The sequence below is a fragment of the Lethenteron reissneri genome, chromosome 22, assembly GCF_015708825.2.
Source record: "Lethenteron reissneri isolate LAM-NWPU_2019-01 chromosome 22, ASM1570882v1, whole genome shotgun sequence".
In the NCBI taxonomy this organism is placed as follows: Eukaryota; Metazoa; Chordata; class Hyperoartia; order Petromyzontiformes; family Petromyzontidae; genus Lethenteron; species Lethenteron reissneri.
In genome coordinates this window covers 11,693,366-11,720,323 of record NC_083800.1, presented here as the reverse complement: position 1 = coordinate 11,720,323, position 26,958 = coordinate 11,693,366, and the positions used below count along the sequence as shown (strand labels likewise).

General features: G+C 44.2%; 1 protein-coding gene across 6 annotated transcripts in view; it reads left to right on the top strand.

The window, feature by feature from the left end:
* Positions 1 to 12,533: 12,533 nt before the first annotated feature.
* SLC16A9 (solute carrier family 16 member 9) overlaps positions 12,534 to 26,958 on the top strand; it is a 35,231-nt gene continuing 20,806 nt past the window's right edge. For 2 of the 6 annotated variants that reach the window (XM_061556574.1, XM_061556576.1), the window contains exons 1-5: positions 12,693 to 13,105; positions 16,376 to 16,621; positions 20,273 to 20,353; positions 23,438 to 23,537; positions 25,443 to 25,581. In XM_061556574.1, the coding sequence (XP_061412558.1) occupies positions 25,478 to 25,581 (104 nt within the window). In that variant the 5' untranslated portion in view covers positions 12,693 to 13,105; positions 16,376 to 16,621; positions 20,273 to 20,353; positions 23,438 to 23,537; positions 25,443 to 25,477. Of the gene's footprint in view, positions 12,654 to 12,686; positions 13,106 to 16,375; positions 16,622 to 20,272; positions 20,354 to 23,437; positions 23,538 to 25,147; positions 25,236 to 25,442; positions 25,582 to 26,958 lie in introns of those variants that run through there. The other 4 variants (XM_061556573.1, XM_061556575.1, XM_061556572.1 and 1 more) reach the window with 4 other exon arrangements.

Genomic DNA, 26,958 nt, shown 5'->3' with positions numbered 1-26,958 from the left:
GTGTGGCGGTGTTACGAGTTGTAACGGAGCTTGTGTTGGTGTGACTCGTAATCTTGGGTGTTGTTTACCTGCTGGCGTTTGTATTCCGTAATGCAATGGGTCAAGTGTGCGTTAACCGTGCTTAGAAGGAGTTGGTTGTGTAACGCGGGAGCGGGGGGTAGAAACGCATTTTAGTTCTATTTAGTAGATCTTATGGTGACGACGATGCCAACACGGATGAATGCAGTTTTATAGATCCGCGTGTATTAGCAGTGAACACTGCCGCTCAAACAGAGCAATTTCAACCCCATGGCCTCCTTCGCCCCACTTTGAATACTGTTTCGCGACGAGAAATGTACCTGTAATGATGCATGTTTCAGCCTATCAATAAAGTCCATAACATTTTTGAGTTGTTGCTTTAAAACAAAACAAAGAGTGGCTGGCTGGCTATAGAAGCAAAAATAATAATACAAGCTAAGCATCCGTCATGCCCTGCCAAATGCCGATTGTTAGGTCTCATATTGCCTGAAGATTACTCAAATCCATAACATTGTGCTGCCCGGTGGCAATGGGTCGTCAACAGGCCACACCTGTGCAAGATTGCCACGTTTCGAAACAATGCTTCTTGAGAAACATTAATCTGGACAGCCAGATTGAAAGTGAATAACCACTGCGTTGGTTTATGCGGCTGTGCTGTGTGTATCTCCGATGCGTTTTGCAGTCGTACCGCGTGCTATGACTGCATGACGTCGCACCTCGCGCCAGATAACTCGCAGTACAACCAGAAAACACATAAACTGGTTGGTCGTAGTTTCTCTTTGGTAGTTAGTAAATCGTATTATGGACCGACGTGGTTTTATAATGCAATAGTTGAATTCGTGCAAGAACTTGCGTTCTTCTTCCAGAAGATTGAGGTTTCTACTTGTATCAAAGTAACCAGCCCAGAAGACTGAAAACCGGGGTTTAAATCCCAGGAACCTGAGTGGCCAGCGTATAAGTAAACACATGCACCTCTCCATGCCTCTGTGTGTACTCTATAGTGGGTAATAATGTGCACTGATTTAAAACTTTCCTCTCTAGGAACATGGAATTCGATTTTCAAAAGCACTCCATCCACCTTTAACCTCGCCTATTTATGTCATTACTTTGATCACGGTCCAGCTTCAATAATTTCCCTGGATGTACATATGTACTCTGTTGTGTTTTCCAATTGTGTCTCTTCAATAACATATTCAGTGAACTAAGAGAGGGATGATTAGTTTGTTGATGTCATTTTCGAGAGGGTTTTTCTCGGCATTATTTTCTGCACTGCACATTACAAGTGGAATCTAATTGATTACAAAATATATTAATTATTATTTAACCTACTGATGAAAACAATAGTTTTTCAGCATAAGAACTTAGTCTCCATAGTTTTGCCCTTTGATAAAAAAATGCAGTATTCTATTAAGTAAATAAATGGTGATCAGGAAACATCTTACATTTTTATCAGGCCCCCTTTAGTGAAAGTAATTATTTGAACTTGCAACTCGTGTAGCGTTCGCTCACTCTCGATGAGAGAGAACAACTCAGAGGCATGAGGAACCACCGACAAGCGGGAAGGCAGCCACACGTGGAGCCGGTGTGAAATTCTGCCCAAGCTCTGCAGTCCTCTGTATATAAAGATGTTATACTTGGGGAAATTGCAGTCCCAAACTCTCAGTAACCCCTTTATCTCTCTAGCCTATCTATTTGCGTGCTATAAATCAGGGCCAAAGACTAAAACATTGCGTATAATATTTTATATATTAGGCAGTGTTCAATACGAAATCTAGAAATACTAATTTGTTGAGTGTATCTTTTGTTAGTTTTTGCGACCAATATTATCCTCAATGGAAGTTTTTTGGGTTAGATCGTGTAAATATAAATGTGTCATTAAACCCGCCACCGCCTTCAACAGCCAATTAGTAAGGTTTGTCACGTGAACCAAACATGCCAATTCGTCACTAGTATAGCACACCGGTGTATTGGAGAATAAACCCACAATATTTGCAATTTGAGTACGACGTTTCGCCAGTAATTACAACTAGCATCATCAGGCGACAGCCAGATCTGTATAGAAATCCTGCTGTTTCGTTCTTAGAGGTGCAAAGGCCAGAGGGGGGTGGGGGGGTTAATGTGTGCATATAAATGACAATAGATATCCATTACCAGTTGGGTTATTTATATGGTAATCGACATACATTATGCATACACATTATGCGTGCTTTGTACATCCTGGCCTTTTTTTGTGCACAAAAATTCGCAGTATCTGTTGTTGTCTACTCACAGTTAATCACCATTGACTATGGTGACCTGTATAGGCATGAAGTTAAAGTGTATTACTTTATGATTTGCTTCCAAGCAGCACTAAGCCTGTAGCTATCCAAACGGTTACAATATTTTCATTTCTCTCCATTTTGATAGATTATCGAATTAGTGTTGGGCAGTAGTAAATAGTTTTGCACAAAATTTCAACAATGTCCTTGTTGGTGTAATGAGTGGCTCCGACACGGCAAGTAACTTCAAGTATTTATTAATAATCTTCGGTACGGCCACCTCTCTCTCCGCGGATGTCAACCCGCTCTCGCCACGTGGCGCTCACCCCGCTCGCTAACACGCCGCTGGCTGGCGGCGCGCTAGCGAGCGGCTGGAGGTCGGGCCGCCACGTGGCAGGTGGAGATGGCGGGGCAGCAGCGACAGGGAGCTCCTCTTCGTCTTCAAACCCCGACCCCTCACGTTGCTGTACCCCTGGCTTATATTCGCTCCCCGGAGGCTAAGCCCCGCCTGTGGTCACGCTCCTCCTGGAAACTTCGGGAACATTCCAGAGGCTTCCCTGGTAGATCCGCCCATTCACCTTTACCCCAGATATAATCACTACTTTCGATACACCGTGGAGTGTATGATAGGTAATGTAACCAAACTTAATTTGAAGCTTTCGTGACTGCAGGAATTACTCTTTGGTTCTTTCGGTATAGTCACGTATAAAGATAAGATAATAAATTAAATACTCTTAGTTCTTTCGGTAAAGTCACGTAGGTAAAAAAATTAAATTAAAATTAATAATATTATAATGAAATAAAAATTAATAATATTACATGTATTAATTTTAATTTCATTTTTTTACCTACGTGACTTTACCGAAAGAACTAAGAGTATGAATCCTTGCAGTCACGAAAGCTTCAAATCTAGAAATAAATTAAATACTAGCATAATACAGGAGATGGCGCTCTCTTATTATATCGGTATGCGTGTTCTGCTACTGCTGACAGTTGCATTTGGGAGTATTTAATATTTTTCTGATGTTCGTTTAGTCTCGTGCTGATAATTCGTCCTGTCTGACCAACATAGCATTTGCTACAAAAACAATTCACCCGGTACACACCTTCTGTTGATAGCTTTGGTAATACATGTTAAGTACCAGATATTAGTTCATGTATTTTATGTACCAAATCTCACTCGGATGTTTAGTTTTTCCAAAAATCGTGCTAGTTTATCGACACTGGTAACGAACATAGGTTTAGCCAAAGATAACACAATACTACCTGAACACTGTCTAAAGAACACCTATTTTTGTGGAAAGGTGACTTCTATAAACAAAAGGAAGTAGCAGCAATGGGCTCTCCTTTGTCTCCTGTGATAGCGAATTTGTACATGGAAGATTTTGAAACAAAAGCAATAGCTTCAAGCACACCAAACCCCTCTGTTTGTTTTAGATATGTGGATGACACATTTGTGGTCTGGACACATTTGTGGTCTGGCCACACGGCAAAGATACACTTAACGAATTTCTCAATAATCTCAACTCGCAAAACCCATCCATCCAGTTCACCATGGAAGTGGAAGCTGACAGAACTCTACCATATCTGGATATTCTACTCGAACGGGTCGAAATGGTAAAATAACACACAGCGTTTACCGAAAGAAAACACACACTAACGCCTATCTGAACGCAAAGTCACACCATCACCCCGAATCTGTCTCAACTGCGGACACAATATTTTCAATGTACGTGGCGTAAAAAAAAACTCGCGGGGAGCCCAGCACGTATTTTCGATTTTTTTTTTTTTTGCTGAAATTCCCAAGCACTCTATATCAGTGGAAGCCTTGTGATTGCGAGGTCATGAGTTTATATCACGGTCAAGCTCAACTTAACCCATCGTTCCCCTGGGTGTTGCTAAAATGAGTTCCATCTGGTGAACACTGCTTGCCAAAGAGTCAACAGCCATTTGTTGGATTTACGAGGCAGGGCAAAGCCAAAAAACGTCGATTTCCCATGTCTTGCCGAGAGTCGGCAAAGAGATTAAAACTATCAAGTGCGTAAAGAGGCTTTTTCCAACCAGAAGCAATTTGTAAACTGCTACGTTTTTGGTTCAACACGTAGGCTTTCGCGACCTATATTATCCATAATAGAGGTTTTTGGGTTAGATTGCTTAAATATAAATGTGTCGTTAAAGACCGAAGCAGGGGGATTTCTCCACGTCTCTGGCTCCTCACCTGATGCTAATCATAATTACTGGCGAAACGTCATACTCGAATTGTAAATGTGGGGTTTACTATATAACACACCGGTGTGCTGAACTAGTAACGAATTGGCATGTTATGTTTACATGGCAAACCTTACTAATTGGATGTGTCGGGTGGTGGTGGGTTTAACGACACATGTGTATTGACGCGATCTAAACAAAAATACGATTATGGATGCTGCATTTTTCCAAAATGAAAAATTATCAGGATAACTGTGAAATTACCTATATTGCTAGAGATTAGCATGTCAGTCTGTTAATGTAACCCCATGGCCGAGGTATACCTAGCTCTGCGATCTTACATTGACTTGCAAATTCCATCTCTAGCCCCGCCCACTTACCCTTGGGTTGTACCCATCTCAAACCTTTTATAACCTACTAGCTTTACTACCCGGCTTTGCCCGGGTACTTGGATTCACCACGCCCGGCCACCTTTGTCTCCCCATTGAGGATGTTCACACACGACACCAGTTAGTCGTTTGAGGCTGAGTCGACCTAGGGGAGGCCCAGGTCCGAACGTTGTTTATGAATAATGTTAGCTAAAGCGTACGTGTTACAAATTGACTAACTTTACTTCAGAACCAGGCTACAGTGTACATGATAGACTGGCAGTACACGCACCCAGCTGAATAAGCAGGCTACAGTCTACATTATAGATGGCCAGGACGCTGAAGCAGCTTAATGACTATTTGTACAAAGAACATTTAAAGAATCGATTATAATAACCAGGCTACAGTCTACATTGTAGACTGCCAGTACACCCACTCAGCTTGATAAGCAGGCTACAGTGTAGATGATAGAGTGGCAGTACGCTGACCGAGCGTAATAAGCAGGCTACAGTGTACATTATAGACTGCCAGTACACTGTGGCAATTTAATATGCAGGCTACAGTGTACATTATAGACTGGCAGTAGGCTCACCCAGCTTAATGACTATTTGTACAGTCACCATTAAAAGAATAGATTCTTGGCGCGTTGGGTTTAAAAGTAATATTAATTGCGCACATTGTGTTGGGGGGGGAGTGAAGAGTACGTGAAAGTATGAAGAATGTACCTCAGAGTCGCGTGGTGGGTGTGGAGGCCTAGTAGCGTGCAGAGCCTCTGGGCTCGCCTAAATTTCGCACCCGGCAGAGGCAGGGTACGGGTGGCGTTTCCCCCCCCCCCCCAGCGCTACAATAATACAGTGTAATCGCTATTATGTTATTATCTACGGAGCCAATAATAGTAATAGAACACATTGTGGTGGGAGGGGAGTGAAGAGGACGTGAAACTGTGAAGAATTTACGTGAGAGTCGCGTGTTAATGCGTGCGCCTATTTTTAACGCTAATTCAAAATGGCGTCCACCCCGCGCCGAAGGCGTCGCTACCCGTTGGCAGGGGCAACCGCCGTCCAATGAAAGCGGCGAAGGCGAGGCTACCCGTTGGCAGGGTCAACCGCCGTCCAATGAAACTGCAGCTTTTGGCGAAGGCGTCGCTAGCCGTTGCCAGGGGCAACCACCGTCCAATGAAAGCGGCGAAGGCGTCACTAGCCGTTGGCAGGGGCAACCGGCGTCCAATGTAAGTGCGTATGGTCCGGCGACACACACACACACAGACAGACAGACAGATTCGCGATTTTATATATATAGATGGCTGCAGTAGCTTTCTCGCTACATTTCTTCATGCCTCAGCAGTCCACTTGCTGTATTTTTTCACCTGAAGACGATTGCTTGTGTTACGATCGAAATGTTCTGATTTTTTTATTATTCTATTATTTTTCTATCTATCTGACTTTACCGAAAGACCCAAAGAGTATGAATTCCTGCAGTCACGAAAGCTTTAAGTCAATAACAATACAATTCAAGACGATTAAATATTGCTTATAATATAACAGTTAAACTGAAAAAAGTCATCTGTTCACGTACGTATATTTAACAATAATAGTATATGTTCTTTTGGGTCTTTCGGTAAAGTTATCTAGATAGGTTCAGATAAATAAAAATAAAATAAACAAAAAACTACGACGTTTCGACCACAACACAAGCGATCGTCATCCTACTTTTTCCTCCTGATGACGATCGCTTGTGTTGTCATCGATACGTCATAGTTTTTTGTTTATTTTATTTTTATTAATTTTAACCTATCTACGTGACTTCACCGAAAGACCCAAAGAATATGAATTCCTGCAGTCACGAAAGCTTTAAGTCAATAATAGTCTACTGCGGGTTAGTGGCCTCCACACATGCTGATCATTGGGACTTTGACCTTACTACATTGCAAAATAAAATCTTGAATGGAAATTTCTTTACGAGATAAATACATTGTAATAAGGCAAATCAATTTCCATTTGAACTATCACAGTGTACCCCCTTGCACGAGGGAATGGTCCCGAAATATACATTTCAGGACTTTTGTTCAAACCTCAAAAGCTTATTATATTCACTATTGGTTGTGAATTATATTGGGCTACATCCCGTGATTTAAAAAAACTCAAATGTTTAGACCTAAGAGCTGAAATATTCCAAATTAGGCGACAAAATGTGATATTATGGGGTTTTATTGGGCCGCAACCATCAGCTGGCTACACACGAGAACCTGGCATATCATGAATGGATGCCCAGATTTGAACCCAGAGACATCAATCCAGCCGTCAGTGCTTTGACATGGTAATATCCATAGGCTCGTGTCACTTCTTTGTCATAACGTTTCAATTAAATGTGTTTTCTAATTTTGCGCCAAAACAGATGATGCATTGCCAAAGGGACGATGATTACTGTTGAACGTGCCAAAAATAGCGGCAACTATAAGCGACGATGACATTTCCCTCCAAAATGGGCATCTCGTTTACGCAATGGAGAAGCTATGTTGTGACACTAAAGAACCTCAACAACTGCTGTCAATCCACCCCACTCTCATGTGTTCCTCATTTGGCCATGTCTTATTGAAAACAACACCAAGGCTTACATATAAACTAATTTGTATCTTGATGCGCACTTATCCCATTACACATTTTGGCCTAAAGGCGATGCAGTGCTGAGCCTTTTAATAATTATATAATCACTTTGATGCTATGTTCGCAGCGCAATGAATGTCTTCCTGCGTGTCGCCATTGTTCTCGCAGCCAATGGAAAGCCACCTTTAGATGTCACCTGGGCCTCCATGGCAGGAGAAGTGGGTGGTGGATAAGCCCGGCCAATAGCAGTACAGCGTAGGGTTGGAGAAAAAAAAATCCGCAAACATGCATGCATATTAAAAAAAAACAACACAAGGGGAGGAAAATGATGTTGTTGGTACTGCCGCGATTAGGGGCCGTCCATAAATGACGTCACGCGATTTTGGACGATTTTTGACCCCCCCCCCCCCCTTCGTCACACGGCGTCACAAAAAGTCACACCCCCCCTCAAATATGACGTCACAAAGCTCTGCCCCCCCCCCCCCAAATATAAAACATACTTCAAATCGCTTTAAACTATTGTCATTGTAGTGCGTATTTAATGTGGCGCTGCACTCTGATGTTGTAGGAGAAAACATTTATTTAAAACATCTATTTAATTAAGTAGAACGTGTTGTCTGTATTAATTTAAAGTTGCGCATTTTCATGTGACGTCACATTTCTCCGCCCCCCCCCCTCGTCACACATCGTCACAAATGTCTGACCCCCCCCCCAGATGCGTGACGTCATTTATGGACGGCCCCTAAATTGTAAGGCTAAGATTAATATTTTAATACATGCAAAAAAGATGTTGATAAGAAACAAATATACGGATGTGTTTAACACTTTGCAAACTGATGCATTTGCGTCACATTATGAACGAAATGTTTGGCGTGTCAGTGAAATTACCCTTGTCTAGATGGTCCCACTGGTGCTGTCATTGTACCAGTGGTGGGTGATGTGTTTTTACATATTTCTTGTTGCTGTATATTACAGATTTCTGCTTGATTTTTACGAAATTCTGCTTGCTGTATCGTCTGGCTTCAGGGGTTTTGAATCGCTGTGCTCTGAAGGGATCCCGCAACGAGTGGATTATTCGATTTCTGCGACATTTACCAATTTTTTTAAATACGAAACTTGACAATGACACACAACTTGCTGACTCTTGAAAATAATATTACAAAGCTTTTGTTTTTTACTTCTGCTTTTAATTAGGTAATGTTTAACTATAGTCATTATCTATAGAGATTGGTGGGTGGTTGTGATCGTGGTTATATTTTCCATTTCTGCGGGACTTACATTTTCTCAAATTGGCACGGTGTTGAGTGCACTGACCATGACTCTATAACAGCTGTCATAAAGTGAACAATTACACATTATGCCTGTGTTTGAGGAAACATTCGCCAGTGTTTGTTCTGTGACCACTACCAAAATAGTGTCAGCGTTTAATAATGTACATTATTACTTTCCATTGTGTTGCAGGTATCATGGAAACACATGTTTTGATGGCATGACACATGTTAAAAATGTAAAACAGGTTATCACTTAATGCACTGTAATGAAGTTACACTGCATGTGCTTTTTTACTCAAACACCACACATCACCTACAAAGTGAACAACCTTCTCACACAAAACACATCGCTCCCTTTAAAACAACAGCACACATTTCATTCCGTCCCTCTTGATCTCATTTATATTATCTTAAATGTTGTATTTCCCAGTCACCTTTGTATGATGCTTTGTGCTGATGGAATTGGCTGTTCACTGTTAAAACAAAGTTCAGCCTTGTTGTTGAGACGCAGAAGGTGAAATCGGTCCACAGTTTTCATGTTTAAGCAATTGGAGAACTTTCACTGTACAGAGTCCTGTCACGTTGATGGAGTGCTCTTGGCAATAACGACATAAGTTCAGAGATTCATTTGCTCGAACAAAGGCTGCTAGTTCCAGACGGGCAATGAGTTAAATGGACTAAAAATATTTGTTTTGTAGACAGTCTGTTTATTTATCTTTCAAAGATAATTTTCGCGGCATAGCTTCCAAACATTCAGTAAAAAAACAGGAGGAGTTCGGGTCATGTCCCAAACTGCGCGTTCAGAACACAACATCACCTTTGCATTCAATTCAAGGTCCTCCTCACATTCAAGGCCCTGAATTATCTTACACCTCCATATATTTGGGAGTTGTTGCTGAGTCCCTGCGTTCCAACAAGAACTATGAGGTCTAAACTAAAACTAAACTAAACATTGTATTTTACCAGGTAAGGCCCACTAAGCTACCAAACTCATTTTCAGAAGCGACCTAGCTATCACAAATGATAGTTCTACGAAGTGGCTTAACATGTGGACATTTATAGCAGCCAAATATTTCGAATTAAAGCTTTCGTGACTGCAGGGATTCATCTTCTTGGTTCTTACGGTAAAGTCACGTAGAAGGGAAATAATAAAATAATAAAAATAAAACATAAAAAAATATTTTATTATTTGACATTTTTTTTTATTATGTTTTATTTTATTTATTTAATTATTTCCCTTCTACGTGACTTTACCGAAAGAATCAAGAAGCAGCCAAATACTCCAAATGCACGTTTTTATAACGTGGAGGTGAAAACCAGAAGTCTCGGGAAAAAATCCACGCGACCAAGAGAAGAACATGAAAACTCCAAATATACAGGCATGAGGGTCGGGATCTAACCCACGACCTCTTCCATATCAGGCGATGTAATTAACATCTCGCTTCTGTGGTACCCGGACTGTGGAACTCTCTGCCGACGCCTAAAAACATTTCTCGTTCAGAGCACCTTTCTATTTTAACTTTAAAAAAGGTTGAAATGTGCATCTTTCGCAGCCATTTTCTATCCACAGCTGGCTGAAGAATTGTAATTCTGATGTTACATCCTCTAGTACAGGGGTCGGCAACCTACGGCTCCGGAGCCGCATGCGGCTCTTTACGGGCTGCTTCTTGACGATATGTACAGTATGTACAGTATGTACTCAGATGCATTGCGGCTCTTGAAATACTGAATTTTGTACCGAATTGGAAAGAAATGGCTCTTCTTGTTATTTTGGTTGCCAACCCCTGCTCTAGTATGATGCAGCTGAGCTTGATCATTACGGGTATGGGTGCGTTATAATAATCGCCAACCATAAGGGGGGTGTAACTCGGCTAAAGGTCAGAGGCGGGGATCAGTCTGGAAGCTCCTGGAACCTGCAGGAGAGTTCTAGAAGGGGGCGTGGCCAGAGGCGGGGCTTGGCCACACCGAGGAGTATAAAAGGGGTGACGCAACCGGAGGTTCGGGGCTTTCGTGGTGGTTCGGTTCCTGGCTGCCGTCGCTGTCTTCGCCGTCATCTCTTCTTCATCGTCCGGCCGCATGGCCGATCCGCTGTACGGTTCCCATCGTCGTCGTCGCTGTATCAGTCAGCCAGCTATATAGTTAGACGCCGGTGATGGGGCTGTATGAGTGGATCATCTATACGTAGCCCAGTGTATATGTCACTCAGCGATTCTGCCTGTAAAGTGTGAGAAATAAACAAGGAGCCCTCTACACGTTGTGTCTCGGAAGTTGCTCACTAAACATGTCAAGGCAAAAGTTTTTCTGCCTGATGAAATTAGTATAGCAGGGCTGTGCTCAACCCCATTGGCAGCCTTGAGCCACTGATTTAAATACCAGCGGTGCGCATTCCACATTCTTCTGGCAGGAGCCAGTCTAACCATAGGACAACCACTGTTGACAAAGTGGTGTTTATTTTATCGACCCTGGAGGGTATGTTGGGCTGAGTCGACCCCAAACGGCGATTTCAATGCGCATCCTTCGAGTTGTGGGAGACACACATGTGCAGTGCAGTGACTTCTTTGGGGAGTGGTGGGTGTAGAAATGTAGCTACTATCAGTGAGACACCCGCTTACAAGTCGGTGTTTGATAGGTTATAGGTTGTAGGCTATCTGGGAATGTTTTGAGTGTTCAATCTAACACGTAATGGGCTTTCGCGACCAATATTATCCATAATAGAGGTTTTTGTGGTAGATCGCCTAAATATAAATGTGTCGTTAAACCCGCCACCACCCGACACAGCCAATTTACTACTATAATGAGCGAATAATGTCTGTGTATCCCGCACGTGACGTCACTCCACGTCGGCCAGCCCCCCTTATTAATACTCATGAACAGGTGACGTCCTCTACATGGACCCCCCCCCCTCATTAATAATCATGAGCGGGTGACGTCACTCCACATCGAACAGCCACCCACATTAATAATCATGAAGAGGTGACATCTTCCAAATAGAAACCCCAACATTAATATTAATTTGTGGGTGACGTCACTCCACATAAGTGGGGGGGGGGGGGGGGGGCGAGGCGCCTCCTCCCCCCTCCTCAGCGTCAACTTATAACCCTCACTACAAAGGCAGAACCCTCACGTCACGCGATCTCCGCTATTGAGACATCAAAGTAAAACGAATGTCACGATGAACACGGGATTATACCCTTTAAATGAAATATGTCTGTGTCACCACGGCCTTACAAAATGCACACGAATGGATGCAATGAATGTCACGTCGCGGTCTGCTTTTCGCTTGCAAGTTTCAGATTTACTGCAATACACCCATCCTTGGACGGGCAAAAGGCGAGTTAGTAAGGTTTGTCACGTAAACAAAAAGTGCCAATTCGTTACTAGTACAGCACACCGGTGTGTTGGAGAGTAAACCCACAAAATGTACAATTCGCGTACGACATTTCGCCAGTAATTACAACTAGCATCATCAACAGTCAAGAGTTTTGTTTTCTTGGGTGTTCTATTTGTGTGAATTATTTCATGATATTTAGTTTTCTTCCCATGCATTAAAATAATATAAAAAAGGAACCGGATAACGATTAAACTTTCTCAATAGAATTCCGATGTTCGGTTATTGTTTTCAATACGTATCGATGTATATTAGGTGCATCAAACGACGTGTTTTAATCGAGCAAACGGAACCCCGCGCGCCAGAATTTCATCGATGGGAAAGGCGCGTGCTCAGAATGTGGATCATTGCAAACGCAAACAAAAGAGGAATGCGCTCGGCACAAGTGACGTTTTAACAATGCCCACCACATAGGTAATAGCACTACGACTGTACGTGCGACCTCGCGGGGCGACGCTTTATTACCGGGTCATTGTATAACGCAGTGAAGTGGCTCCCTTGCAGGCATGGCACGGGATTTGTCGCTGGTAATTGACAAGGTAAGAGAGGGGTAGGGGGGGAAGAGGGTTTCGATGCTTTCATTCATGGGGCGGGACGATTGTGGGCTGGTACCAGCGGTGGTGCGATGGGAGGGGGAGTTGAGGGAGGAAGGGAGAGGGGGGCAGGACGAGAAGCAGCAAACACAAACCACTGGGGCAAGTTAAAACCTTGGCCGTCACGGCTGCTGGCTCACTCACACTGCTGCTGCTTGCTTGCTGCTGACTGCAGTCTTTCTAACGGTGCCGTTGTGTGTGTGTGTGGTGGTGGTGTGTGTGGGTGGTGGTGTGTGGTAGTGGTGTGTGGTGGTGGTGGTGGCGTCGGGGTCAAGCGAGCGGACCGCACCAATTTCTTCCGGCTCTAGCGAACGTCGGACCGTGACTTTGTCTCTTCATCTTCTCCGGCTTGCAGGGCTGCCTTGCCGTTGCAAACATCTCCGATGGTGTACGCGATGGTGAGTGAGATGGCGTGCTTGGTGAAGGGAGGCTTGTGGGTTTGGGTGCGATCGAACACTGGACCCGTATAACTCTGCGCGGGTTATTGCTCACGCGTATTGCCCCGCCTGTCCTGTGTCTCACCAAGTGACCCCATGTGGACGTGGTTTGCGCGTGTGTTTTCGCTAACAGCACTCAACGCAAGAGTCTTCCGTGGGCAATGCTGGGGGATCTTTGTCTTTGTGTACACATGCTGTAGACTCCACGAGTAGAAAACACATTTTGTGTGTAGTCGTATTGTTGTTTTTTTACACCTGTACATATGTACTGTAATGCCAATTTGTTGGTTATTTGTTTGAATGAGCGTGTGCAAATTGCTGTTCCTTTTGATGCTGTCTTGGCATTATTGTAGTGCAGCAATTTCAGCTGAAATGTCTGTTTTATGAAATCTCTTAACTCTATTCTCATAATAATAAAAATAAAACATAACAAAACAATTCTCACGACGTTTCGGCCACAACGCAAGCAGCCGTCCTCAGGCGAAGAATGAAGCACCACCAAGCTTGGAGCGTATATTTAAGCTTGGTGGTGCTTCATTCTTCGCCTGAGGACGGCTGCTTGCGTTGTGGCCGAAACGTCGTGAGAATTGTTTTGTTATGTTTTATTTTTATTATTTTGTTACTTCCCTTCTACGTGACTTTACCGAAAGAACCAAGAAGATGAATCCCTGCAGTCACGAAAGCTTTAAATCGAAATCTATTCTCATATTTCTATGATGTTGTACGTTGTCACTACTGGAATATGCATACTTTGCTTTTGGCTGTGCATTAGGTGTTGCGCTCTTAAGTACGGTACATCATATAATACACACACACACGTGCAAAACACACATGTAACGCATGTGCATTCATCCACTGCTGGATGAGGGCCTCTCCACACCGTTGCAGATCGTGGGGATTATTTTGACCATACTTCACCATTCTGTTTCGATTTAAAGCTTTCGTGACTGCAGGGATTCATATTCTTGGTTCTTTCGGTAAAGTCACGTTGAAGGGAAATAATAAAAATAAAACATTATAAAATTCTCACGTTTCGGCTGCTTGCGTTGTGGCCGAAACGTCGTGAGAATTTTATTATGTTTAATTTTATTATTTCCCTTCTACGTGACTTTACCGAAAGAACCAAGAAGATTTATTCACAATTATAGTCAACGAAGGCAGGGAGTGTAGATGCGAGAGCATGGACGTACTGTATCTTCGCTCTATTGCCGTCCGCTGCCCCGCAGCCTATAGCAACCTGTTATGCATGGCAATCGCCTGTCCCGAGAACGATGCACCACGGACAGCATATTCCAGGTGATTTGGTCCTGGGACTGCATGCACATACTGTACAGCTCTAAACACGCGGAAGCATTTAGCTTCGCGTTATAGCGCTTCGGGCATGTGCTAACAAAGCAGCATCTCTCCCTGCAGCTTATGTTGGGATGTTTTATTTTTATTTTTTGCGCTAAAGCCAGCAAATATGCCAACGTTGAGGAAACGTTGGCATCCGTCATGCGGTTGAAACCCGTTGGACAAACAACGTTGCCCAGATGTGTGGGCCAACGATCCGTGTTGATTGTGAGGATGCCCTCTCTGCGGCTGCTGATGCCAAGAGTGTCAGGATTGTGTACGCAGGTTGCGTGGACGACATCCAGAATCAGAGACACCAGGCATCACGCAGCGCCTATATTAATTGGAGCATTATTGCCGTTACCTTTCCCCACCGAATGGCGCAGTGAAGTGGAATCCTAACGTGATAGATACAGTGTCACGGCTGTGAGGATGCCCGCTGTATATATTTTTAGTTTTCAATTTAATTAAAAACAATTACCTTCAGTTTTTTGTATTGTACAACTTTTTAAATCCATGCAGAGATAGAAGGTAAGTGGATTTTTTTTTAGTGAGGTCAAATTTACACCACTGTAATGAAAATCTGATGCCAGGACTTAATGCCTGAAATATCACTTTGTAGGTAGTGGCAGTGTAGTGGTCAGTAGACTGCGTTCAGAACCGGGCAAACTGAGTTCAATTCCTGGCCACAGCCGACATCAGTGGTGAGGAAATTTGAATTGGGCCTGGGACTTCCCTTCCGTCAGATTAAACGAATATCCCGTGTACGTGTGTACCACAATCAACACCGGAGGGACGGAGGGTAGACACATGTGGGTTTGGCCACATCTAGCTACCCTTCATCGATCCGGCTTCAGTAGATCCTCGCCAACAGTGTTCTAGATGAATGAGATATTAACGACACCAGAATCAAGTCTGGTTCGAGATGTACGAGACAAAGGGTAGCCAGGTGTGGTTCTGTCCACACCGCCCCCTTGTTTATCGAGCCAGCCTCAATAGATTCTCGCCAACAGTGTTCTAGATGCATGAGAGATTAACAACACCACACTCAAGTCTCAGCTTTAATGTTTAGCGCCAATGAAGGCATGCAACACGACGACAGCTATAGCAACCTGTTATGCATGTGAGCAAGTATTGCGATTTCTTTCGCCCCAAAATGGCAGGATCTACATGCATGGTGGGTGGGCATGCAAAATTTATGTTGATTGCCCCATGAATAACCCAACCGGTAATGAATATCTATTGTAATTCATAGCGTACATTAACCCCCCCTCTAGCCTTTGCACCTGCTTGGCTCGCAAGTGACGACATCACATCCCTCTATTTAAGACACAAACTGGAGAATTTCTCCACAACTCTGGCTGTCGCCTGATGAGGCTGGTTGTAATTACTGGCGAAACGTCATGGTACTGAAAATGTAAATGTTGTGGCTTTACTCTGCAAAACACACTGGTGTGCTAAACTAGTAACGAATTGGCATGTTTTGTTTACGTGACAAACCTTACTAATTGGCTGTGCCAGGTGGTGGTGGGTTAACGACACGTTCATATTCATGCGATCTGACCAAAAAACATCTTATGAACGATGACAATCTTATAATACCTTGACGTGATATGACTTCCTGAAACATCTCCCCTTTTTCAAATGAACACAACCATTTAAATTAAAACAACGGATCAAACAGTCACTAAACAAACATTTCGAAGATTTCAGGACAAGTCAACTTTTCGAGAACAATTCCTATTAAACAGTCGAATTTAGCACTCAATGAAATGTCCTTCCTACGAAGTCCAACGTGATGAGTTCTTAGAGATCAAGCCACTCCGGTGGCTCTGAAAGTTGTCCGCTACGCGAATAAACAGGACACCTTTGTGCGGCCGTTGATGGGCTGGCTGCCAGAATCTCTCCAGGTTGGCAGACTGGGCGCTCGGATGCTGACCGGTGTGGTCGCTTCCTCGTGGTTACCGCTCTCCGGCAAGTCTGCTGAAAATCCTCCGCTCTCCCGGCTTGGCACGGGTCCCGCGTGCCACCTCCGCTGGCCTCGTGCACGTGGCCTGGCTCACAAAAGTCCTGCATAGCTGGCCCCTCTGCCATGCGCAGAGCGACCCGGTCGTGACGGTGGAGAGCTCCGTCGACATCCGCAAGGTACGAGTGCAGTGCAGCTCTCCTCACACAGCCACCCAGTTTCCAACGGCCTGTTCTATCTCTGGGCGGTGACTTCGTGCAGATGGGATCACCAATATTTAGCTCAGGTAGGTCTTTGGCAGATATATTGTATGCTGCTTTGGCAGTTTGCTTCCTCTGCTGTGGCTTCTCTGGTACCATCTGGTACCACACCACACAGGGGTCGTGAAATTTGTTAGCCACTGGTAACGATGTCTTCAGCCCCCTAGACGACAGGTGCTCTGCTAGGCTGCTATGGATTCCTTCTGTTGGCGCGTTCTTCCAATGAAAGATGGCTTTCCATGGGTCTTCACCCTCACTGTAAGTTTTATTGCTCTCAGGCTCTTCACTATCTCGACCGCGGTTTCAGCTGTGCCATTTGCCTGCGGGTGGTGTGGGGATGAGGTGACGGTGCTCAAACTCTCATTCCATGGCACGCAACTTGGGGTCCATTGTCCGTGATTTACTCGCTCCGGCTGGCAGCGGCACTCCGACTGCGCCGCGCCTTGCCCCGCTTAACCGTCGTCTCGACAGACAAGTCCGGCAGCAACTTAATTTCCCAGAAGTCTGTGGTGGTGGTTGACAGTTGGCAGATAATCTCAGCTGACGTCATTGAATGACTCAATGCTGACGATCTGCCAGAACCGTGTTGGTATCCCGTGCGACATCGTGTTTCTTTCTGCTGCACATGTGCATACTTGATGCAGGTTAGAACAGTTTCTGGAAAAGTCTGTGATCTCACCTTGCGTGTTTGGCCAGCACAGGGTGTCCCGTGCCCACCTTTAGCATGCGTCTCCAACCTGGCTCAAATGTATACGTGCTCAAGTCTCTGGCCGCAGTGACTTGTGTATGCTAATTCTTTGTACAGAATCCCAATCTGTATGGTTATTTGTCTCAGAAGAACCAATATTTTCTGAAAACGAGGCGTGTCATCTATTGCCCCTGGCCATCAATTCAGAACAACGGACTTCAGTGCTTTCAGACCTTCACCTCTCGCAGTGTGCCGCACGATCTGGCAAAGCCGCCGGTTTCTTGACATTCACGTGCTCCGCCTGATTGATCAACGCCCTGTCATTTCGCTCTTGCTGTGTGCTTCAAATTGTGTGTGGCTCACACACGTCTATGGACATCCCGTCTGCTCCTGTTGTTCTGCTGAGCATGTGTCGCTGATGTAGATCTCCGGGCCTGGTTTGTAGACAATTGCTGGCCGGTGACCACTATACGTTGGCATTGCTTTTCAGTCTTTGCATAGTTCTGTTCAGTTGGGGTCAGTGCCCTTGATGGGAAAGCGATGGGCTGTTCTTCTTCAATAAGTCAGCATCCAAGGCCACTGTGCTTGAGTCGCTCTTTATTGTGACGGGCTTTGTAGGATTGTAGTGCTTTAACACTGGCATAACTGTGACCAGGTGCTTCATTTCCTGCGCTGCTTTATCATGCTACGGAAGCCAGTGCCAGACTGCATCCTTGTCCAGGAGCCTTCTCAACGGGTTCACGCACCTCTGGAGAGGTGTGGCATGAACTTGGCTAGGTAGTTCACGAACTCAATGAATCGCTGCACTAATTTCACATAAATGGGTTCTGGCATCTCCACACTAGCTCTGATATTGTCCAGGTCAGCTTTCAAGCCTTATGAGGACAGAATGTGTCCAGGAAAGTTGACTTCCTTCACCGCGAATTGCAGCTCGTTCATGCTCAGCTTTAGCATCGCTTGCCTGCCTCGATCATTGAGTGTTTGGAGCTCATTATCGTAGTCACACTCTGCTTCATCGTCCATATCCCTGCATCCAATAGTGAGAATGTCATCTGCTATTGGCGCCATGGTGGCGAGATGTTAAATACTTTGCCTGTTATACAGGAGGTCGTGGGTTTGATCCTGACCCTTACACCTATATATTTGGAGTTTGCATGTCCTCCTCATGGTCGTGTGGATTTTTCTTCGGGTTCACCAGTTTTCCCCTCCACATTTAGAATCAACATGCGATTAGAGTATTTGGCTGCTATACATTTCCACACGATAAGCCACTTTGTGGAGCTGTCATTTTTGGCCAGGTCGCTTCTGAAAAAGAGTTACATAGCTCAGTGGGCCTTACCTGGTAAAATATTGGCATAACTCTGCTGAACCCAGCCAAGAGCTCATGCTGCTTGCGCTGATACACTACCCCTGGTTGCACGGAGACACCAAACAGTAGTTTGGAGTCATCGCTTCCTGCCCTAGGGGGTCAAGAAGGTTGTTTTGCAGCTTAATTTGCGTCTCTTCATCTCATTTGCATTTCAAGAATGCTTCACGTGCGTCAACAAGCATGAACACTGTGCTTTGGGTAGCTTTGTACAACACGTCTTCGTGTTTTGGGGATGATGTCATGAGATCTCCGCGGTGTTTGGTTCAGGCACTTCAGATCTCAACAGATCCGCAGCTTTTCTGGCTTGTTCACAATCATCATGTTTAACCAGTCGGTTAGCTCTTTCACCGATGTGATGTGGCCATCCGATGTGATGTGGCCATCGTGCTTGTCCAGCTGTGCCTTTACCTCTGGCTTGACGGCAATTGGCACTCTGCACGGGGCACATTCTACATGGTGGAATGCTTGGATCGAGTTCAATATGGACATCCCCTGGAATGGATTCCATTGGCCTACTGAACACATCTTCACAGGCACTGATCAGCTGCTGATGGTCAGGGGCCCATTTCCCTGGTTATCCACCTTGTTCGGCTCAACTGGGATGGTGAACCGGATGAGTTCCAGGTGCTCGCATGTTGAACCAGGCAGCGGCGGTTTCTGATTGACTTCTATGATTTCAAACTCAGGCATTCTACATTTATCCACGTATGAGACACTCTGTCTTGAAAAGGCCCAAGGACTTTGTCAGCTCTGCGGAGTAAAGTTTCAGTTTGGTATCACTTAGCCGTATCTGAGTCTTGAGTGCGAGCTTCAATTTGTCTTTCAGACTCATTCCATCACATGTTGCCTCAGAGTCCAGTTGGAATACTTGTAGCTTCTAGGTCAGAATGAGGTTCACAAACAATTTCTGGCCCCTTGGATGTTTAGTGGTGCTGCATTCTTATGATCTCCTGGTCCGTGGTGTGCAATGAACAGCACTTGCCCCACCAGTCTGTTAAAGGCTACATGGGAGATCTTTATCATTGTAACATCACTTACACCTACACGCTTACATAGCTAACAAATGGGGGCCTACAATCTTTGTTGTGAATGGCAGATCATTGTATTTGTGAGTATGTGTATATGCATATATATATGTCTATGTAGGTATGCAGCACTTACCTAGTCTGTAGGGCTGAGCCAGGAGTCTGTGTGTGGTGGCAATAGTGACCACAGTGATATCCATGCAACCCAAACTATGGGCCATGTAGTAAACCATTGGAGTCTGTGCTCCTTTAACAGAGGAATATCAAAACTACACCAACTCTCTCCTATAGGCCACCCATGGCTAAGAGACCTCAACATTGGCATTTAGGTCCTGCACATATTACCATATGCAAGAATAGAATAGAGCTGTGATTAGTGTACTCTACTACAATCATGATAGAGTACGCTATGAATATCGGTGGCATGTGGCATCTCATCCTGTCCCTGGTCTCCCCTAGGCTGACTCAGTGTGTTCCATTTCTTTCAGGAAGATCCTCAAGTTTCAGCAGGATGGTCTTCAGGAAACACCTTCCTCTGTATTCTGCCAAGATGGCTCTATGATTAAAAGGTAAGGTATTCTGCTCCTCTTATCGAATGAAATTCAGTTTTTGACTTAAACGAAACTAAAACAATTTTTTAGGAAGCATTTTTTTCTATCTTCCCAGATAAGGCCCACTGGGCTATGTAGTTATTTTTCAGAAGCGACCTGGCTGTCACAAATGATAGTTCAACGAAGTGGCTTATCATCACGTGAAAATGTATCACAGCCAAATACTCGAAATCAGTGGTTTTTAACCTTTACTACAGCCTTGCATCCCTTTCATTCTCAATCCTGAAACAACAATGTATGGTAATAATATACAGGGTTTGATGAAACATAGTTGTACTTATGTGCCCGTGCTTAATTTGTGTGGCAACATCTACAACCAGACTGCTTAGAGACCTGGGAATTAAGGGCCAGAGCCAGCGTTCGGCAATCAAAGCTGTATCGGAGGCGGCAGAAGGCAGCAGTCAGTGGCTCTGGATGAAGAGGAAAGACCCCAGCTGGGCCCCAAAGTGAGAGGGCCAGGAGGTATGCAGTCAACAATGCTTGACTCAGGGAGGAGGACGCCCCTGCCATGCATAGTCCCATGGGATGTTGGCTACCAACAACAAGGCAACTCCTATGACTAATTGGGAATGGGACGCAAGCGTAGGATTGATCACCCTGTCGCTGGCCGCCTTTGGGGAGGGTGTATAGTATGAAAGGCCGAAACACCCTAGGACCCAAAGGTTCACTACTGACGATGCGCTCCCCAAATTTCACCAGGCTCACTGTTCATGAACTCTTGGAAGTGCTTGCACAAAGGATAATAACATCTCATCCTGTGTTCTTTGGAATCTGAATATGTGTTGTGATGATTTACCTTTTTAATAAATTTTGCCATGTCTCGCATCCCCATGGGGTGTGTGCACCCCAAATTAAGAACCACTGCTCTAAATGCACGTGGATTCTAAATGTGGAGGGAAAAACCGGAGGAACTGGAGAAGAATCCACACGACCATGAGTACATGCAAACTCCAAATACGTGTATACAGGCGTCAGGGTCGGGCTCAAACTCCTTCATACCAGGCGAGGTAGTTAATATCTCGCCAACATCGTTTGGTAAAAGTTACACTTCGATTTAAAGCTTTCGTGACTGCAGGGATTCATATTCTTGGTTCTTACTTCCCTTCTACGTGACTTTACCGAAAGAACCAAGAAAATAAAAAGTTACACTGTTTAATAAGTAAAGCTAAAAGTAAGTTTACTGTCACTGAGCAATGCGTGGAGGGATAGTTACGTTAAAAAGTGTGCATTATAAATGAAGACCTTTAGGATAGAAAGGTATTTCCTCGGTTGAACAATGTGTTCGAATTGTTTATGGGCAAGACTTGGAATACCACTTGGGCAAGAAGTCAACCGTATTTGTTTTTTCTGACAGATTAGTCCCAACCACCCCATGAGGATGTAAAATATTGGCCACTGGCTCAGGGTCAGTAGTGGTTGTTGACGATTGGCAATGCTGAAAAAACGCATGGGAATGTGGACCTTGTTTTTGTGACAACGCACACACAGCAGCATTGTGTGGATTGGTGTGGGAGAAAAGGGGTCATTGTTATTCCAAGTGGCGAGGATGATTCATTTGCTGAGGTTATCATGTGACTTGTAATGCAATTGACTTCATTGCTATATATACTGCACAGTGTGATTTAGGGGTGGCGAAGAGAGGTTATCTCCCTTGCCTTCGGTTCCAGACCTTGACAATGTCTGTTGGTATATTTGGAGTCCACGTGTTCTCTCTCACTATTGTGGTCACGTGTATTTTTCTCCGGGTTCCTTCGGTTTTGCCTTCGCCATGAGACACAAAACGCATTTAGATGATTTAGCTGTTTCTATCGAATTGCCCACACGTAATAATATAGGCCACTTCGATGAGCTATCATGTGTGGACAGGTCACTTTCTGTTAAATAAAATAGTTACGCACAGCTGTCTGACATGGATTGCCGCTGGGGATTTTGAAGAGAGACGTAACAGCCGAGCGTTGTGGATGTGATTGGGTAAGACATGGGTAGGATATGTGCAGGAATGACACCACGCCATTGGCTAGAGGCCACGACTAGACAAGTTATCCATCAATTATACACTGTATTTCAAAAACACGATCATGTTTCATAAACCGGTTGCATAACTTTGGTTTCAACACCGCCTATTAATTATCACCCATTCTCAGCGATGACTTTTTGACATTTGGCATTTGCCATGTGTGGGTGTGTAGGCCCTTTGGCTAGTATGTGTTAAAACTACACAAATGACTGTACAGCGATCAAAGCAAAAATATCCCACGCAGAAAGTCGCTTGCTGTCCACTTTTCTACTCGAGGCATTCTAAACACACAAGCTGTACCTAAAAAGCAGAGGCCCTGCATTTCAGCAAGCACCCAATTTAAACAATTGCAAGACACTGTAATTCAGGTTACCTGGCACATTGAGGGACCAGCACTGACCTGGTACCACTTAGATCTTAGGCATTGAATACAGGCCCACCAACTGTGATTAAAATGGATTCTGGGATGTAGTGAGTTAGTGGTCTCAACCCGAGTCACCAATGACTGCACACACACACAAAACCGTCACAATAAATTTGGTTCTGCATTTTATTTGGCAGATTTCCAACTCTTTTGAGAATGAAAATATTGGATTGACGCTTCTTGGTTCTTTCGGTAAAGTCACGTAGAAGGGAAATGCTAAAATAATAAAAATAAAACATAATAAAATACAATTCTCACGACGTTTCGGCCACAACGCAAGCAGCCGTCCTCTGGTGAGGAACAGGTCTTTCAGAAAGACAGCGTCATTCACCTGAGGACGGATGCTTGCGTTGTGGCCGAAACGTTGTGAGAATTATTTTATTATGTTTTATTATTTTATTATTTCCCTTCTACGTGACTTTACCGAAAGAACCAAGAATATGAAACCCTGCAGTCACGAAAGCTTTAAATCGAAAGCCCAATTATCGGCAGTAGATTTCCTAAGGCCTGTGTATTAAAGTATGTATGTGGAAATATTGATGGCTGCCATTGTCAAGATGAAATGCTGACCAGTTTCTCATTGACTACATGTCTCCCACAGGTTCTCCAATAGCTATCTCTGACAATTTCCACCTCTGCATCTGATCGTTGGGGAACATCAGGCCTCTAGAAGAGATCAGCAGTCCACCTGTCTTATTGATGTAAGTCTGAGGTCTGTTCACAAGAGATCTATGCTGGTATTACTACACTGTTGTACATTTGAATTGGCTCAGATTTTCTCCTTGTTGCTGCGAAGGCCAGATGAACTTGCCACGTAATTTTCCTTTCTGTTCCATTGATGCATGTTGTGTTTTCCAACAATCAACAACAATTAGTATTTAATTCTGAAACGAATCATCTCACAAACAAACATCCCCCATATAACATCATCAGCCTTTTGAGGCAAGTGCTGTTAGCGAGCACTTAAGAAGGCCGATACGGCACACGAGGAAGTGGGTGGCCAGCACCACGCCTGGCCGCCGTTGTCTCCCTAGCAGATATTTTTACACACCGCACCAGGTACTCATTTTAGGCTGAGTCAACCGAGGGGAGGCTCAGGCCAGGTTCAGTTTACCGCTTGTCTCTAATGCATGTCCATAAATAAAACCCGGGTCACTGTGGCCATTGCGCAGTACACACACCACAACATTATTGATCCCCCTACACAAAGTGTGGCTGGCAAAAATCACGCACGCAAAAATATTTATCCCATACAGGCTTTTGATGCGAGAATTATTATCACTCGGGCCAATAGCAGCCAGGATCCTACATGCTAAGAATTCTGGGCTTTTTTTTATCAAGGCTGATGTTACCCACACCACATCAGGCAGTCAATAATAATGCATATAGCCTACGAAGAAAGGCCAGGGTCAGATTTAACTGACAGTTTTCAATGCGTATACTATAATGCATATACTACCAGAGCATGTATTTTGTTTGCATGTTCACCACAAGTCTGTGTTGTTAATGCAGACATGATTCCTTGCAAAAGGTTTCAGTTTGGTGTTTTAACATCGTAACACCTGTTTTATTGCCAGAAAGTGTAAAACATATTCCTATATTTTTATATTGACAAGGGAGGTCCCATAAACGTTTCACTGTAGCTGCACATGGCCCTGAATGAAACTTAATTGCCAGCCTTGTGGCACAGTAAACACTCACTTATGAGACTGCTGTTGTGTCACCGCAAACTGGACCTGCAATCGAGAGGTCACCAGTTCTATTTTCCGACACAAATGGTTGAAAATTAGCATACCACAATGAGTCGATCGGTGGGGTAAAGTGTGGGTAATCCCACCTCACGTTTGGCCGGTGTGGAAGAGAAAGACAAAAACACCCTCTGTAGAAACTCCAAAGAACTCCCATCTCGTGGAAGCCCTTTCAGCAGTCCTTGCAGGATGGAAAAAACCTGCTGATTTGGAATGACAACGATTTTGGGGTGAATCTTTAAGTTTGCTCAACTGCTGAAAATCTCATTAGACACAAATCGAACTGTCCCATAACCTTCCAACACTCACTCTCCTCCCACTGTGCCCTAGATTTGTCGTTTAACATTTCTGCAGGATAAAAAATGTGTTCAGCAATGTTGCCAACTGTCATAAGTTAAACGACCCTCATGAAACCATATCCATTGAATGACTCACATTAAAAATTCTGAATACAAAATTATATTCCACAGAAATGATAACATACTACTACGTCACACAGTGTTGCCATTCACAAAACTCAACCAAGGTTATGTTTCTTTTTTAACTTTGCATTTCCAACACAGCTCGATAATCGGGGCTTTCCTCCCCCCGCCCCGTAAATGATCAACAACAGCGGTAACGTGTTAACAAGGCTAACACACCCTCGTTCAGGTCTGTGCAAAGGGCAGCGGCGATCTATACTGCAATCGCACGCACCGTGATACATTTTTGCTGACTTGAGACTCCAATGGTTAACCGCTTTTCCCTGTAAGCAGTTGACCGTGTCACTGAGAGCGGCGGTGCTGTGTTCAAAGCCGTGCACCAACTTCTGTAAGCGCACGCACACTCACCCCACGCGCCCATGTGCACGCTTTGCAGGTGGACAGTGGAGGCAGCACAAACTCACCGAAACGATGATGAGCAAGGCAACTTTCCCGAAGCCCCCTGACGGCGGGTGGGGCTGGGTCGTGGTTTGCAGTTGCTTCATGGTCACCGCATGCACGCGTGCCATCACAAGGTTAGTTTTCGAGTACCGGTTCTCCGCACGCTTGTCATCGTGTTCCCGTTATCACCGCCGTCATCGATTTTACTCTCAGAGTATGCCTTGCGTTTGTGTCGCGAGAAATGTTCGCTCAAAGTGTCCCTGTCCTTATACGTGGACATTTGAATGTGCTCATCTTCAGCTGACGGTTACAGGGCTGGTGGTGGAAATTTCGCATTGCTATGTTGAGCCAGTCTCTACAACGCATTGGCCACTCTTGAACTCTCTCACCTTGTGATTGTTGAACTGCTGACCTCTTGTTTGTGAACGTTTAACGGTTTCATATGCCGTCTTGTTGAATTTATCTCAATTACCAAAATAACCGTTATTCCTCTTGAATTTTCAACTAATTTTCAAATAATAATAATTCACAGCTTTTCTAAATTGTACTATTGAATAATGTCCTTATATGGTGGCAGTCATGGGCGTTGTTTGACCATACTCCACTCGCGATTCGGTGCAAGTTGAAAAAGTGGGGGCTCAGTTCAGATATATTAGATATCGCTATCGGCTTTGGTATCAATGGACACTTTTCTATTTTGTCGTTCATAAAAACTAAATTCTTATCTATGGGTGGTTTTTTTTACGTGCAATTTTTTTTGGACCTAATGCATTGAAAAATAAAGTAGTTTAAAATAATATAGCCACACTATAAAATAATGTCACATTGTATAGAATACGCTGAGGGCCAGATTCGCTTCTTGACTAAATGAGCCAAAGAACCGCACTGGCAATGTGTCCCATTGTTGCAAATGGAGACATCTGCGCGTTTCACCAAACAAATAGACGTTTACGTATTTTCAACAACACAATACTTTGGCCTGTTTTTTTTACTAGGAATTATTTTGAGGCTTTTGCATTGACATCTGCATAGTAAACAGCATCATCATAATCCATGGTAATTCCACGACTGGATGAAGGTTTCCCAAGCCTCCACCATCTCTCTAGATTTTGCGCTATCATCCAAGGACTTGCACATGAGCTGGAGTTTCCGTGTCTCTCTCTCCCCATGGTCATGTGGATTTTTCTCCGGATCCTCTGCTTTTTTCCCTCCACATGTAGAAACGTGCGGTTAGAGTATTTGATTGCTGCTATACATTTCCGCATGATAAACCACTTTGTTGGGGTATCAGTTGAAGGCCGTTTACACATCCTTGTGAAGGTTTTTACTTCATGCAATCAAAAAGTTACAACTTGTCCTAAATCCTGAATCCAGATAGATTTTTTGAAAGCTTTAAGGATTTACGTATGCAGCATTAAACAGATGACATTGATTACTTGTGAACTACAGCACAATATTGAAATGGTCACATCTTACACGAGTTGGCTTGACAGCAGCGCATTAGCAAAATA